A 17,879-nucleotide genomic window follows, 5' to 3' on the forward strand; every position below is an offset into this window, starting at 1 on the left:
ATGTGGACACCCCACACATACGGTGCATGCACCATATCAGCTTCATGCACACTGTTCCTTTCTCTAGTGTAGTTTTCTTCTCTACTACTCTGTGGATATAAAACCTTGCTGTTATTTTTTCCTGTTAAAATGCAATTTAATATTCATAGAAACTGCTGGAATTTAACTCAGAAGGCCAAAGCCCTTTGCTTATCTGCAGGACAGGAAGAACACTACATTCCTCTGTCAACAGCCCTACCAGTGCCCTGCTTTGGAGACAGCTGTCTTAGAGGAAAGAGCATAGCTCATTTTCTCCAGACCATGCAGTCCTTAGCCACAAACCTATTCATGCCAAAAAGGGCAGCAATTTATATGAATGAACCATCCCCTCCATTTGGAAATGATCTCATCTGATAATCTGGAGAGATTCACGGACCAGTAACATCTTTATTCTTTCTTGATTTGTGCATTTAATAGTATGAGTCACTTGTTCTAGCGAAAGGTCTCATACTTTTAGAAGACAAGCTAAGGATGGCAGCCTTGAAGGATGCTGCACTCCTTTAGTACTTGTCACCTGAGTGCTTTGGAAACATTAGCTATACTGCTACCCATTTTACACAGGAGAGAATTAAACCAAGACAGAGAAAATAAGGGCCTTACTTTCAGAGAACTTCAACACATCCAGGTCAATAGGAGGCCAGGAAAAGACAAACGAGTCCTGTCCAGATCTATAGCTACACCTCATGCAGGTCAGCTTTTTTCAAATTTGCCCCATAAAATATGGTCAGACTACACTAACCCTGAGCTTCTCTTAAGGACAGACTGCCACACACTGTATTTACCTGAATCTAAGACAACTTTGAACATAAGATGACACCCCTCGCTTACCCCAGTAATTACGTTCTATACAAATTTGTTATAATTTTTCATGTATACAATGGAAGGTCATCTCAAATTCATCCCCCCACTGCTATGGCGGGGAAAGTGGCACTGGTGGGTTAAATGACCTGATTCCTGCACCTTGCCTGCCTGTACTTCCTTGGTGCTTGCCCCCTCCCCACACTACTGCCTCCCCTGGTGCCTAGCCCCCTTGCCTACTCCGCTCTGCCACCACTTCCCTATGCAGCAGTTCTGGCTCCAGCCCCAGCCCCAACCCAGAGCATGGAGAACACAGTGACCCCAACCCTGGCCAGGTAGCAGCAGTGGCAGCTCTGGCCCTGACTTACAGCAGGGAGCACTAGCAGCTTGGGCCCAAGTTGGGGACAGAGCCAGAGCCACAGCAGCTCTCCTATAGCTATGAAGTCTTTCCCACCAACTCCCTCCCACATCCCCCACCCTCCCACACTGTGCAGTCTCCCCCATGGTTTCCTCACTGCATGTACCTGCCCCTGCCTCATGAGCTACCCGGGCCAAGCAGCATTGACAGCAACAGCTCCAGCCCTGGCCCTGCTATGCCCTTAAGACTATGCACAAGTGGCAGCTGTGGCCCCAGGACTGGGCCAGGGTCAGGGCTGGAGCTGCAGCAGCTGCCTGCCCCAGCCTGATACCTGAATTCAAGATGATGCTTTTTCTCCCACTTTGATTGGGGAAAAAAATCCTTACCTTGGATTTGAGTAAATATGGCAATTGTGAGGTTTCTAGAGTGGACAAAAGCTAAGACCTGGAACCTCAATATTCTTGTGGCCTTACCAACACAGGCTCAGCCCAGACTTCCCAAGTTAATACCACCCCGCCCAGCCGCAGCTATACTTGCAGATTCACTCACGCACAAATGTTTCTTTTTTGCCCATTCTTTTGTAAATAGCGTTCCAAGCCAGCTGGAATTTGTTGTGGATATAAATTACACTTGCTCAGCAAGCTTTTCCACAGAAGGGATTCATTTTAATTTTGTGTGTGGCTGGAGTACAACATGTTTGTCTTCTGTTTTATTTCAGCAGAAGAGCTTTTCATTTCATTCTCTCTCTCTCTCTCTCTCTCCCCCTGTCCCGTCCCCCCCCCACACACTTTTTTTTTAAAAAGCAGCATGGTTAATATCTAAACCACATCATCAGTTTACATGAAAAGTTACCTTGAGACAGGGAGGGAAGAACCTCATTGGATTGCTTAATTGAAGCCCTAAACCAAATATCATCACTGAAGACTGCAACGAAGGCCAAGAAAGGATCATCATTATCATCTTGTCCCCCACCTGCACATCACAAGCCAAAGAATTATACCCAGCAACTTAGTTCACACTTGCAGCATTTCATACAGTTCTCACTTGACCGCCATCTCAGCCACTCCCAGGGTACTGGACTGAGAGTTGGAGGACCTGGGTTCTATTCCTTGCTCTCCTGCATCCCTTGTGTGCCTCCCTTTCCCCACATATACAATGGGGGTAAATGATCCTGGCTTGTAAAACACTATCAACTTGCTGACCTTGAACTGCAATCAGATGTGCACTCAGAATGGTAAAAGCACGGTGACAGTATACACAAGATATTATATTACATATACACTAGATCAGTAGTCAGCAATGTTTTGTGGTGGTGTGGCAGAATGGCCCAGCTTATATCTGGGTGGTAGGACCCAGCCACTGCTGCTTCTCCCCTCTGCCCAGCTGCAACATGGTATGAGGCATAGGTGAATCCCCTGCAACTGAACATCACAGATGCTCCAGCTCTGCAGGCCATAATAGGCTGGTGACCCCTGTGCTCGATATCACAGAACTGAGTTGAATTCAAGTTGTGGTAATGGCTGCAGGTTCTTTACCTTTTTCCAAGCTACTAAAAGGCTGGAAAGAATTTTTTTTTACGCCAACTTTGTCATCACACTAACTGCTCAGAAGGAACTAGAACCCATTTGCTTCCAGCATTGGTTCAGTAGTTTTTTTCTGAAAGGAGTACCAGTAAGAAACTTCCCTTCAGATGAGTGCCCAGTTAGAGCAAGGAAGAGAAATACTGCTATACTTATATTTGGTTTATAAACCTGGGAACCCTGAAGCAGCAGGCGGCTAAAATTATGGAGACAGTGTTTATGCTGACTGTGTGTTTTGTCATAATGCGAATTGAGAAAGCATTTTTTCCCGGACTGGAGTGTTGCTTCTTTCCATCTGAAACAGAGCTTGAGGGACATACATTTTGTTAAAAAGGGCTGGAGGAATCTTAAGTGGAAGATTTCTCATTTTATTTCCTATCACTCCACAACACATGTACACACACACACACACACACACACACACACACACACAGTCCCCACATTGGAAAACTCAACACATTGTTTCCCCATTTTACAAGTAACAGAACTTTCCCATTGCAGCGGAGGAGTTCATGCTCTGCTTGCATACGCATGCACACACACATTGGCAAGTAAATGACTAAAAGGTGGAAGTTACTAGGGAGTACACAACTGTGGGGTTAACCTATAAAAGCAGTGGTAGTCCACTAAAAGGAATCATGGAGGGCCTGGCAGATGAGGTCCATCCATCAGGCCCTCTGTTCCATCTACTGCTGTAGAGTATCAAGAAGAGCCAATAAAATATATCCTTAACATAAAAAGCCTCATGATCTGTATGTAAGTAAAGCTAAGTGCCCCAGGCTGCCAGACACCAGGAGCTAAAGAATTATCCAGTAAGAATGATATGGTAAGGTAGGGGTGGCCAATCCACTGCACGTGCCACAAGGGGGCATGCTGCCACTGCATGGCATGTGAAGGCTTTTAGGAGTGAAGGGGAGATGGCATCAGGGAAGGGGGAGGAGGGGCTAGTGCAGCTGGCAGTGAAGAGGGGAGGAAAAGACCAGGGTGGGGGCTGCACTGCCCCTGCTGACCTGGTCAGCTGCCTGCAGTGAACTTGGTTGTGCTGGAGAGGCTGGACAGAAGCAACCCTGTGCGCCTGACCACAGAGAGGCTACGCACAGGATACATCACTCTGCCTGTACAGGCTGGATGCAAGACACAGTTGGAGGTGCCCAGCTGCAAAGGCTGAACGCAGGACAACTGCAGCCACAGCTGGGTTCTTTGCAGCCCCAGGACTGGTAAGACTAACCTCTTCCTGCTCTCTGGTGTTCAGCAACACCCCAAACTACAGGGCACAAAAAGGTTTTACCCAGGGTGCAAAACCTGTCCATTACACCTCTGTCCTGCCCAGCCTGGCCTGGCAATCCCAGACCAGGACCTGCATGCCAGTGGCAAGCTCCAAATCTGGGAAGCTCAGATTTAGACTATCCCTGTCACTACCCCTTGCCAAGGCCTCTGTGCCCCCACAAACACAGCAGGACTCCCTCAGGCAGGCACACATGCCCTAGTACTGCCCCACATTGAGCCTGCTGTCCAGTTACATCTGCACCCAGTATTCCCATGTCACTGCCCCACCATGAGTTTCAAGACAAGGATACCATGCAGTGGCACAGCCCCAGAGCCAGCCTTCACAGGCACTTCACCCACTGCCCCAGGGAATCACGCAGAGGGCTGAGGGTGTGACTGGGGGAAACCCCATTAAGAGTTGCCACTAAGGGGGCTGCCCAGTGAAGGGAGAGAAAGGGCTGCTCTAGGGGACCTCAATAACTCCCTGCAGGCATCATCTTGGCATACAGTGGCCCAAGGATGCAAGTTGTCCTGTCAATGTCCTGGGCTTTGAAGGTGCCATTTCATGAAGCCCGGCTTGTGCCAGAGTGCTGTGCCATCCCCGGGCCCTGCTCCATCTCTCCCATGGGAAGTGCAGACCCTGAAGCTGTCACTGAGCACATGGCAAATCCATCATCGAAAGTATCTTTAGGTGCCTTAGCAGAGGCTGCCACAGGACACAGACTCCAGTTCCACCCGTGGCAATAAAATAAGAAAGCTATTACAGCTGATAAGCAACACGGAAGCCCATAGCCCTGAGACTCCCTTGCCAAAGAGCCCGTGCACAACTAGCACACAGCAGTGGTTTTCCTTGAATAGTCACAAGAAATCCTTTTGTCTTTCTTTTTCATTTTAAACCCAAGAATGCAAAGCAACAAAACAAGGGTTAACCTTTCCCTGGCCCTGCAGATGCTGCCAAATTACGAGCTTTGGATTCTTTCTTGCCACATAAAAATACAGCGTCTCCAAAGCCAGGGAAAAGTTAATTTGGCCCCTGACAGTGACATCTCTCATAGCAGTGTCCTGCTCCTGCTATTTCATGGGGCCAAAGACTCTATCCTGCTGCCATTCTGCCACAGGATAGAAGCTATCAGGTATAGCTCTGGGGAGCAAGAATCAGTGGCACTCAGGGAAAGGTTATGGGGAGGGGCTTAACTTGTGGCATACCTGCCAAAAAGACTGATTACCTACCACTGGGATAAGGAGGCATATGTCTGAGTTAAATCCCTCTCTAACATCCAGCACCCAGATAGCCAATCATCAATGGATGTGAGAACACAGGGAAAAACCTATTACCGTGAAGCAGTAACACACAACATATAACCACGGACAGGTTATGTGCTGGAGCAGGACTTGCCTCATCTGAGAAGTCTCACTCATCCAATGATAGCAGTTGTGGTGGCCCTAGTGCCTGGGCTATCCTTGTGCTGCCGACACCATTCCACATGCTTGGACCATAACTTGCAGGATAGCAAGTCCTACAAACCACTGCTTTGTGAAATGGTTTAGGAACTCTGACGTCACCTGCGCTACGGCAAAGTAATACGAGTGCACCTATCCCCACTGTATTCTCTGTCTCCTAACTATCCATCTTGCATGAGGTGACAGTGGGTTGATTTCCGAGCAGTACGTGCCTATTTTGACAGGGGGAAAATGACGAGTAGTTTCTCCTTTAGGTGCCAGTGTAAGAGTTGGAGCCCTGTTGTGACTCACTGCAGCAGTGCTGCTGAGCCTTGTGCAGGTCTGGAACATAAGAGTGCTATCCTGGTATACGGTCCCATGTTTGTCCCAAACACTTGTCTGCTTTAATGGTGCAGGACTGAGGTGACAGCTCTTCGGTAAACAAAGGGGTCACTCTGCCTCAGGATGGCTAGAAAAACATTTTTATTAGTCCAAGGAGAAAAGGAAACAATTTTTTTTGCCTATATCAGCATTTAATTGGGCCCACAAGACACATTTTAATAAGTCTTTTCCTAATAGTCTTGCTGTAGGAAAAGTCGGCGGCCACACTTGGTTGCTTACACCAAAAGCACCGCCCTGAATGTTGGAATGCCTGGCACACTTTCATTCAATAATTAAAGTACTTGGCCTTTGCTGGAAGTACAGAATTACCACAGGCTAAATCTGGAGAGCACTGCTTGAACTAATGCCAGGAAGCTTAATTTTTATGATTGTAACTAAAACCAAATGAATCATTTATTTAAAAGAACTCTAACTTGGATTTTTAGGGACATATAAAAATAATAATTACTTTTACTTTGCCTTTTATACTGCACCAGCATTTTGATCTATGGCTTCCTATTCAAAAAAGGAATTATGAGTACAACTGCTGGCAATTAAGAAGTCTTTGGTTTTAAGTGCAAATATTTTGTTGCTTAAATGTGTTCAATGCTCATTTCCCCTTCTGCTGGCAACTTCTCTATTTGTTTGCTTTGATGCTGATGCCCACTAAAAAATGCCTTTCAGCCCTATTTGCAAAAATACAGCTCTACCGGAATCACATAGCTAATGAACCACATATGATATGATGAGAGAAACACGCACCAGAAGTCATAACGTATACAGGTTTTATTTAACACAAGTTCAGTTTAACAATCAAAACCCCTAATAGTATTATGCCACAGGTCTTGAAGAAATGCAGGTTCCATGCTGATTTTAAGAAGTTGCCATTATGTCGGATAGACTTTCTATTACAATTATTATGGATAATTCTAGACAGAATACAATGGGAAGTTCTCTTATGATACACAATATGGTGGTTTGCTTTCCTCTGAGGCTATTCCATGACTTCGAATCATAACGTGCTTTTCTTTTGTGCTGCGCGTACCCCATTGATGTAGAGGAGGCACACTGAACACAGCTTCTTCAAGTTTTGTGGTTATACTGTGTGAGGGTTTTCAAAGGGTGGCAGCCTTCATTTCAGCCAGATCCACTTGTCACCCATATCAGCGTTATAGCCTCTTTCATAATAGTGGCCGGGAAGCTAGGGAAAAAAACACAAGAGTTCATTCAGTCGGGGCCATCCCTGAAGTTCATCCATCAGCTCATCTGAAGCACCAGTTTTCAGTGGGTGAGTGCTCAGCACTTTCAGAAAAATCTTACTCTTACTTGAGTTGCGCAGCCAAAAATTGAACCCACTCCAAAACTCTTTGGCTATTAGGTTGATAGCTTAGTCAATTTGTATACCTACCTGTGATTTTTAGAAAGGTATTTTAAGAAATGGCTCCAAAGAGTTGAAGCTTGCATCACAGCATGTGCTACAGAAAAGGAATCAGTCAGTATAAGCTAATACCAAAAATGCTACATATTAAATATACGAAAGATCACATGCATGAAAAATTCAGTTAATTACTACATTAAGTTAGATCACTTAAAGCTCATTAAAAATTCTGCCTTTAGGTGCTGAATATCAATTCAATAAAGCAGAAAACCCTAGAGAGAGAGATCAGTGTTTTCCTTATTCTTTGCATTTCCTACTTTACAGAGGACAACTAGGACTCCTCATATAGTTCTCAAGGAATTAGTTTTGAAGAACAAAGTGACAACTTTTGACTGGAACTTCAGAATCCTGTTACTATATGCTACTTATACAAAAACTTGACACATTTTCAAGTAGAATTATATTAAATAAACATGGTTTCTTAAATGGAAAACCACCTTCTTTGGGTAGATTCAAGGAGTCTTTCCCTTAACATTCTAGGAAAAGTTAGTGTATTTCTGAAGAAGTATCTCACTTTCACTTCAGGCCTGATCCCATGGACACACGATCTAATTTCCTAAACTATTTTGGTAAAATCTTTATTTAAAAGTGATTCTGCTTAATGATTCTTCTGAACAGAGTTACTCATCTGAATTATATTGGTGTAGAGACTATAAGGGACAAGGAATGTGACCAGAAATGACATCTGACATGATGACAGTTTGGGAAAACAAAGGAATTGATGCAAACAGAGAGAGGAATACAGGAAAGGTGATAAGGTAAAGCCTAACCTGAGAGGGAGTAGAAAGGTGGGTTATCAGTGAAGTGAAGCAAGTGGAGATGCAGTGAAAGAAATGAACCACAGTTTTAGTATTTGGCAGTTCAGAGGGAAGCAGCTGTAGGCTCTATGCTGGAGCTAAGCAGAAGATCAGCTGCCTCTGTGCAAACAAGCATATGTGAAACTGAAGTGCAGGGCTGAGCAAGACAATCCTTTTGCTGACAGTCTTGTACAGCAAGTCAAGATGCACAAGGCTGTTCTATACCAAGTGCCTCCTATAAGGATTTGGAAGGAAAGGAGTGCACACAGTCTTGGCAAGCAATGGATATGAACAGAAAGCAGATCTGGTATCACCTGGCTTGTATCCTCAGTGTACAGCAAGCATGAGAACTCCTGGCTGCTCAGGGGAAAAGTCTGATTGAAAAACAATTTAATTTCAAGCTTCTCAAGTTTTTGTTCAAGTAATGGCATTTTTAAAGGATTAAAAACCAGTCTAAGTTTCAATCTACCAAAGGAAGATCTGCTGGTACTAAATATACTAGCAAACCCTCCTAGGGTAGAGACAACCTACATCAGCTACAAAGTACTTTTGCTGGTACTTTAGCTTATAGCCGGTCCCGAGAGAAATACATGCTTACAAGCAAAAGCATGTCTCCCAGGTATAACAACTGCATCCTTCCAGGGATTTCTGTCAGTTTAGAAATGTGGTAAAATTACAAAACAAGTCACAACAGGCCAACATTACTACCTGAGGAAAAGTTTCTAGTGTGGGCCCAGTCTAAACAGATATTTAACAGGGACACAAACTGTCCTGGTCCTGCTATCCTGTTCTGGTGGGTGAAAACAGAGTTCCAGGATCAGGGCATGAAGGAGCTATTTGTTAAATTGCTAGGTGTATACAATATCTTAGAAGGAAGAGGCAAGGTAGAAATAAAGATAAATACATTTCTGCTTTAAGCCTCACGTATTTAAAAAAATAGAAAAAAGGGAGAGAATGACTTGAAGTAAACAATGGCAATATGAAAATGCCAGAAATTACCATGTTCCTATTTTCAAAAATAAGATGACAAAGGAAGTAATTTCTACAAGATCAAATAGATAACTGATATCAACTATACAAAGCACCTCAGTTTTGTAAGCTAGTAATAAAGAAGTGAAGAAACCAACAGACTAAAGATCTACTGTGATAAAGGATTTTTTAAAAGACTGTCAAATTACAACCAAATTATTTTGAAGTCTAAACACTGAAAAGAACGTAAGAAGTATTACATTGAATGTTATATTGTCAGACAAATGGTTCATTTTTTCTAATTCTACCACATCCTTTTTGAGATGCAGAGAATCCACTACCTGAGATGCGGGTGCACCATGGATTTATATGGTGTCACGATGCTGTTTTCTGTTTTGTTTTCAATTGCCTTCTTAACAATGACCAACATGTCACTGGCTTTTTTTCAGTTACTGCTGCACATTGAACTGATGTTTTTAGAGAACTATCTATAACGAGTCCAAGGTCTTTTTCCTAACAGCTAGTTCAGAGCCCAGCCTTGCATACGTAGATACCTGTGGTTATTTTTCTCCATGTGCATTACTTTGCACTTGTCAGCACTGACAGTCAGGGTGCCTGTAGACATGTGGGCAGGCTGCTGAAGCATGTTAATTAGCGTGTCTCCAGCAGCCTCCGTATCTCATGTATCAGCATCCCTGCACTTCAAAATGGGGACTGGGTGCTTTAACTAAACCTTGTCAACGAGCTTTAGTTAAAGCACCCACCCTGCCATTTTGACGTGCAGGGATGCTGATACACGAGACGCTGAGGGTGCTTTAAATAGAGCGGCTCTCAGAGCTGCCCTCCTGCCCCCAGAGCACATGTAAAAACACCCTCAGCTACCAGATACAAGTTTAATATTGGTGATTGTGACAGGGGGTCATCTCAGGGGCCTTTCAAAATGCCAGACAACCCACCTGTCTAGGGCAGTCCACCCACCTGACTCACCTGCCATGCCTTTGATGTCATTGATAAGTTGTTTCTAAGGCGGGAGGCTGCCCATTTAATGCCCGATTCCAAAGGTGTAATACACCTCTCCATTACCATGTCCAATGCCTCACAGATGGCATCCAAATTACTCCCAACTCCCCGGCCCAATTGCTGGGCTGCACTCAGCCTCTGGCCCAAATTTGGCCTCAGGCATCTGGAGACTTACTTGGGCCACATGCCCCCTCACTGGGGCCTCACACTATCCCCATGCTGGGGTAAGTACTTTGCCCCCTCACTGAGGCTCGCTCTATCAAACTGTCAAACTATGTGCAGTCCTTCAGGCGCCTCTCACAGACTCTACTCTACGCAGCTGCTGCGCAGCCCTTCAGGCCCACCTGCGCGGACCCTACTCTATGCCTTCTATGCGCAGCCCTTCAGATCCCCATATGGGTCCTACTCTATGCAGCCTACTGCTCAGCTGTTCCCTCACGTTTCCGTGCTGGGACCACCACACTGCCCCCTCCCTGGGGCTTTCTGGACCTTATGCCTGTGGGGCCTCAGGAGTCTGTCTATGTGCCTGGACCCTGCCTGTCCCCTCTACAGGGCTACCCACTAGGTTGTGGGGGCTGAGGTTATACAGCACCCCATACTCACCTTTTACTAGGGAGGCACTAGTGTGGCATTTCTTGGGGAACCAACCTAGCACAGGTACCCCCACCACACCCTCCTTCCCAGCAGGCTGTAGTTTTAGGTCATGCCCCAGAACCAGGAACCTCCTCCATCCCCATAGGTCCTGTCCTGCCCTCCAGATGTTCTGGGAGCAGCAGCTCCGGCTGGGCAATGTTACCCCTCTGGCTCCCTCCAGCAACTGCCAGCTCAGCCCTGAGGGCCTGGATTTATACTGAGGCTGCTCAGCCCCATCCTCCAATCCAGAAGTCCTCCCACAGTCATGTGACAGCCTCATTAGGCCGCACCACACCTGTCAGCTGCTCCTTGGCCTGCTTAAGGCTCTTCAAGTGGCAGGCACCAAAGGTGCCCAGCCATAGTGATATACATACGTTTTCCCTTCTTCCCCAACAGATTGTTGCCTACAAATATCAGGAGGCCAATGTCTATTAATATTACTTTTTTTTAAAGAATAAATGTCTGCGTAAAGTACTATTTAAAACACCCATATGAAAAAGGAACAATTACATATCAATATGATCTATAGCAGCATATGATTTATGCCACAGAAATATCAATGTTAAATTAAAATATGGCCTCATTTCAGTTTAAAATGAGAAAGCAGACAATTTCCATAGCAGATCAAATCAGCAGAAAAAGGTTTACATGTTTTGAATGTACACAGGCACCACCCCACTACATCAGAAAACATTGTATGTCACTCTTGATCAGTTTTTCTAAGGTTTTTAATTTAAAGTTGTCTTTTAATGTCTTGTCTAAATATCAGAAGCAATCATGCAGTCCTGTTAACAGCAATTCCTGCAGAGCAAAGAGTAGATTTGTGGTAGAAACAAAATGATTACACCGTCTCTGCACCACAAATTTACAGTGGCAGGCCAGAGAGAAAACTACCGGGCCATCAAGCCTGGTGCGTCCAGCCTGCATCCATTAATTCCAGCACAAAAACTGCACTCTCCAGCCTTCTCTAGGCAGCATTTAATTGGCCCTTTGATATTTAAGAGAGATTCCCAGATGATAATCAGATTATTAAAGCAATGGGGCCTCTCTGGGAAACTACATGAGTTTTACGATTTTGTTTTTGGGTAAATCTTTAAAGCGTACCAAGCCTCCAACAAAATTCAAATTCATTTTCATTGTCCAATTTAAATTCCCCATGTGTTTTTTGTTAAATCTACACAGTACATCAAAGCAATTTTTTAATATGTATTCATCCATACTCTGTCATTCACAGCAAGCTTTGGCAGAAATATTTGTTAGTCTACAGAGCCAAGATTATCTGCAATTGGGGATGTATTATGGGCACACACTTGAAATTGCTAAAAAATTCAAAAGGGAAAATAGAGCAAATGAAACTACATATCTAGTAAGCAGTGTCATGCAGCTGTTATGCACTAACCTACAACAGTGAAAGAAACATGAGTATTTCAAAAGGGGACTTTTTGCAAAAGCAATACACTTCAAAAACTATTTTCCTTAGCTGGTCGTAAGAGATGATGCACATACGAGAACGAAAAGAGCTGACTCTACAAGGTGGGAGGAGGGAATGTTTTCCATTTCATCATTAGAATCAAAGTCGGAATGCTCTCTGTTAATTCCAAAACAGCTTGTGGGCAAGTGCAGTTTAGTTGTAAGTTGATTTTTCTCCTCTTATGCCATATACAGATTCTAGGTCAGGGGTAGGAAACCCCCGGCATATGTACTACAGTGTGGCACACAAAAGCATTTTGCCTGGCACATGCACCTCGGGGAAGGGGCCAGGGCTACGCTGCCACAACAAGGATTGGGCCCCTGCCATCCGCGTCTGGCACGCCAACGTCTTACAAGTCGAGGTTGCAGGTGTTTTTGGCACTCTGCCCAAAAACATTGCCAACCTCTATTCCAGGTTTTACATGTGTGAGTGAACTCTGCCTACCAGTTCCATTATCTTCTTCCTACTTAAAACTAGGATCCCAGAAAGCAGTTACACCTTACCTACTCACACAGAGGCCTGTCTTAGATAGAGGTGAAGAGGAAAGGTTAACAACACTTTTTTTCCTGAAACCTTTGCATAAGAACAACAAACAATATAGCAGAGGTTGTCAACTGAGGGTACAGGGAGTTTGCATGCAGCAGCTGGGGGGTACACTTATTAAAAACAGTTGAAAACCCCTGCAATATAGCAATGCACAGCAAAGAAAATAAGCCAATGCCATATAGTTAGCAAGCAGCTGGTTTATTTGTGAAACTGCTCTGTGCTGAAGAAACCTTACTACTTTCAGTTAGACTGGAGTTAGACAAAAGGGAAGGTCTGGTTGACTAGCAGAAAAATAATAAGAACATTTCTCCAGATCTAGTAAGAGGTAAACATTCAGATCCAGATCTAGCCAATTAAATTGGTTTTGTGGAAACTTAAAAGGCTAGCTGAGAAATCCCTTGTGAAGGACAGCTGAACCTATGCCATGTCATCTTGTACCTTCTGGCATGAGATGTGCAGCCCAGGAACAAGGTACACATTAGAGCAGGGGCTGGCAACCTTTATAAACCACAAGCCAGAAGAACCTACCCGCAGTCCAGCGTGGGCAGGGTGGCTATGGCAGTGTGATAGCAGTGAGTCGGGGGTTGCCTTTTGCAGGGGCCAGGTGCTGCCACTACTTCTCCCCAGCTCCTCCCTCAACCTCCCCAACTGGGACACAACTGCAATTTCCAGGCAGTGGGGAACAGTACTGACACTGCTTCTCTCTGCTCCCCCTAGAAGCTACCCAGCCCCAGCTCAGCTCCCCAGGGGCTAGAAGCTGCACCAGCACTGCAGCCAGAAACCAGGGGAATGGAGAGGAGGGGTGGTGATGTGGGCACCCAGATGCCCATCCCTAGCACAGCTCCTCGCTGCCCACCCCAGCACACGCAGAGACAAAGCCCTCCAGCTCTGCATGTCCTCCAGCAATCACTACTGGATGCAGCCATCATTTCCCTCTTACTCTTCCCATCCATATGAAAAGGGATAACTGATGAAAAAGGATGGAAAAAGGGATGACAGATGAAACCTGGGTCTCAACACTGCAGAGAATTCAAATATGGCCAAAAGGAGTAAATCAAGAGACTTTAAAAAGCATGCAGAAAAACTAGTAAAACCAAATTACTGTAACAAACAATCTGCTCAAAGAAATTGGCTGAAAGGAATTACACCACTGAAATTTTAAAAGGGCAAATGGGGAAAAAAAGATGCAAGAATGACTTCCCACTTAAATGAAACACTGCTACAGAAATGTTATGACTATAAACATGATGAAATGCCTTTTTAAAAAGGTATGTGTTTCAGAGCAGCTAGCAGATTCAGCAAGGTGTTTGCTGTATGCTGTGGCAATATTGCATAGATCCTCAAAATAACTTCAAACCAGACATGCAGAGACAGAGCTCTGGAGAATATTAGCCATATGAAAGAGTCTAAATCCATCACAGAGTTTGGAACCTGTCTTGTTTGCCAGCATTTCTGGACCAAAGAGAATAACCACTCTCCTTCCCCCAACTGCTGTGTTCACAGCTAAAAATTGTCTATAAATAACACATTTTGAACAACGTTGATCAAAGAGCACTTAAACACGCAAAGACTTCACTGCAAAGCACAGAATCTTTTGTCAATATCCAAGCCTTTTCATTTACTGACCATTTATAGTAAGAACTGTGGCAGCGCCTGCCATCGCTGCTACTTGTTAAGGTTTATTTGCTGCACCATTAGAAGCCACAATTTGCAGAGGTTTGCAGCTAAGATCAGTTAACTAACATCCATAAAAACTGATGTTAAAGAAAAGTCTCTCTCTTTCTAAAGCACTGATATTAAAGAAAAATCGCTCTTTTTAAAGAAAAATCCAAAAATTGAAAATGGGTTTAAAATATTGTTCTGCTTAATTTTGAGACATTTTGGGGTATTTGCTGTTCTGGCTAAAAAAAATGTAAATTATAGCACAAAGATATGTTTTCCTTTATTTGAAGCATATGTATTTTAAAACTCAAAATGTCTGCATTTTCTTACCAAGGTAAAATTACTGATGAAATCAATGGCCATTTTAGCCTGTGCATGGAGTACTGAATTGATAAAAGTACCTACACTTTGCTAAACTGAAGTAAAATATTTATTTATTAGATTTATATGCCTCCCTTCTCCATGTAGGTTCAGGGTATCTTATAGTAAGAGACAGAATTACACACAAAAACAAGTAGAATCAAATCTGAAACAAAAGCTTCATAAACAGTATCCCAGCTAGCTTTACTTGCTGAACGCCTGCCCAAATAGAAAGCGCTTGCAAAAAAATGTCCAGGCTCAGACTCTGGCAGGCCTCAAGGGGTAAAGAGGTCCAAAGCAGACAACTGACTGCTGAGAAAGACCTCCCACATATTTTTGCCAGGCAGACTGATGGTTCTAGTAGGAGTTTGCTCTCGGCTGATCTTAAGGATCACAACGGGATTCTGGTGCAGTCAAGCTGGATGCGGCTCGTGGCACACCCCCACTAGAAGGTGGGCTGCTGTGTTCTGCACTGGTTGCAGCTTCCTTATGATCGTTTTAGACAAAAACCATGCTCTTGGCCTGTAAGGCAGAACTGCCTGGGGTTGGGGAGTATGGGAGCCAGAGCATTTGGGTTCTGCTTCCAGTTTTGAACACTGTAGGGATACAGTTTTCTTGCGATTAAGTCATGAGGGCACAGGGCTGCTTAGTCTCCTTGGGCCTGCAGATCTTCAGACTGGCTATGGAGAAAATCAAAACCATTTGGGGAAATCCCTATGGGATTGGCTTTCTTTCTAATGATGACGGAGGGAGGTGCTGGAATCTCTGTTTTTGGGAGCTTGGAAATGCCAGTCAGAGAAGCAGTGGTCTGGGATGGCTCAGACACAGAGGCCCTTGCTGCAAGTGGAGGGTAGAACTAGATGACCTTCTGAGATGCCCTCAAGCCCCATTTTTCTGCAGTTCCAAGACTTTGCCCAATCCCTCACCTCCTGGACAAAGGGCGGCCAGTCACAGTAGCTACACGAGCCCTGCTAGAGTGCCCTGGGCCCTTTGCTGGTCACAAAATTGAAAAATCAGTTATCTGTACAACTAATACCAAGATGCACCTTTCTGCAGATAATCACAATCTTCCCAATACAGTTTAATCAAATGGAAGTTAAAAGCCTTCTCCAGTGGCATAACCAGAATGCTAAAACATCTCTGGCACCAGCATAAGAGTACACAAAATCGTAAGAGAAGAACAGCTGGAAGGGACCTCCACAGGTCATATAGTTCAACTCCCTGCCTCAGGAGGATCATCCCTATCCAGACCATCCTATGCAATCCATAATCTAAAGTCTATGTAAGACTACCATGAACCCTGACAGACCTAACACCCTAAACTGCCACCGGTAAAGCAAGGGCAACAGCAGCCAATGTCCTGATTCTATGAAATATAAATAGGATGCTCAGGAGATCCATGCCCTCTGCTAGAGAGGAATGCAAAATCCCTCAGTTCCTACTAATCTGACCGTGGACCAAAATTCCTTCCTGACCCCAAATATGGTGATCAGTCTGACTTCCTTTAGGTTCTCTATATAGATAAGTGACCAAAAGGCAAACCACTCATTCTTTCCCATCTACAGGTAACTTTTAGAGATGGCTTGGGGTGGCATTACAAATGTTCTTGGTTTCAGCTGCTTAAGGTACTCAACTTTTAAAAATCAGAAAAATCCTTAAAAAAATCTTCATATAATTAGCTTAAATGAGTTCACAAACAAGGAACCTGATGGTGAAAAATGTTTTCTCTAGTTTGGAACCTGATAAAAAAAGAAATATTGCACAAAACAGAAAGCTTCAACAGATAGCGTTGTCTATGAAAGCTGTCAAACACCTCCATTAAAATGAAAAAAAAAAAAAAGAAACCAGAAAGGAGACCCGGATCTTGAAAAATGGAAACAGCTTAAGATAGGAAAGGGAAAAAAATAGCAGAGGAAGGAAAATAGAAAATGCTGTTGCCATAGCAGCTGTCTTTTATACAGTCACAGACAAGGCAGAAAGGAGATACCCTAAGAGTATATGGCCTCTGTAATTTTGGAAAGATAAGTCTGAAGTAGAAGACCAATTTACAGCTTAATTACACTGCAGAAAGAGCTGCAGTGCTTTAAAATACATGGCTACGTCTAGTTTGGGAGGGAACTTGTATAAACATACATAACTCAGTATTTGCTCGGAAATACCACCACCCTTCCCCACAACACACACAGATCTACAATCTGAGACCAAAGGCCAAAATATTTATTACTCCACTGTAGAATTATTACCAGGTTAAACCTCAACCTATTATTTCTAACACAATCATTCCCCATTGCTCATCCTGATTCTAGTACCCTGGCAGCTAAAACATTTTTTTTTTAGAACTGCTATATGTAATTTAAATGGACAATTAGTGTGGAAATCCTGAAAACACTACGCTTCTGAAAAGGAAGACTGTATATCTACTGTGTGTCTATTACCATTCAAGATACAGTATCTATCCCCTTGCAATGAGAGCAGCACTTCACACCCAATTCAGGCTCATTTATATCCGATATGAGAGAGCAGAGGACACTTCCTCGTCAGCTAGTTTTCCTAATAACCAATATTTACAACTCACTCATTACATAAACATTTCTCTTTAGATTTTGAGGGGTGTTTTGACCGATATTAACAGCCCATACAGGCCACATTTGTATCATGTGTTCTTAGATCCCAATGTTCACGTAGATGAATAAGAGTATAGACAATAATAAATAGGACAAAGTAGACCAAGAGTGTTATAACTAGGGATCCGAGTTTTCAGTTCGCTGCAAAAAATTGCGGATTTTCTTATTTAAATGAGACAAATTCAGGAAACGGCAGGTCTCCCCTTGCAGGCTAGCAGAGTTCCAGCCTGCAAGGGGCTGTTTGGGGCTGGGGGCAGTGGGAAGCAGGGGGAATCGCATGCAAGTGCACGTGCACACATGCACGTGGCACCCACACAGTGGTGGAGAGCATCTCCCTCCAGGTAAGTCTATGGGGCGGAGGATGAGGGGCACAGAAGATGTATTAGGAGGATGGTGGGGAGGGACAAAGGCCACGTGTGGGGGGGGCAGTAAGGCACAGGCGATGCAGAGAGGGGCAGGGGGAGGGCAAGTGCCCCCCCCCCCGAGATATCTGGGCA

The 17,879-nt window shown here is 44.3% G+C and overlaps 1 protein-coding gene across 3 annotated transcripts in view; it reads right to left on the reverse strand.

Annotated features, from left to right (window-relative positions):
• Positions 1-6,630: 6,630 nt before the first annotated feature.
• Positions 6,631-17,879, reverse strand: part of NDUFA10 (NADH:ubiquinone oxidoreductase subunit A10) — a 51,727-nt gene continuing 40,478 nt past the window's right edge. For all 3 annotated transcript variants that reach the window (XM_006019953.3, XM_025199367.1, XM_006019950.3), the window contains one exon: positions 6,631-7,063. In XM_006019953.3, coding sequence (XP_006020015.1) covers positions 6,995-7,063 — 69 coding nt within the window. In that variant the 3' untranslated portion in view covers positions 6,631-6,994. The remainder of the gene's footprint in view (positions 7,064-17,879) is intronic.

The sequence above is a fragment of the Alligator sinensis genome, unplaced genomic scaffold (assembly GCF_000455745.1).
Source record: "Alligator sinensis unplaced genomic scaffold, ASM45574v1 scaffold233_2, whole genome shotgun sequence".
Classification (NCBI taxonomy): domain Eukaryota; kingdom Metazoa; phylum Chordata; order Crocodylia; family Alligatoridae; genus Alligator; species Alligator sinensis.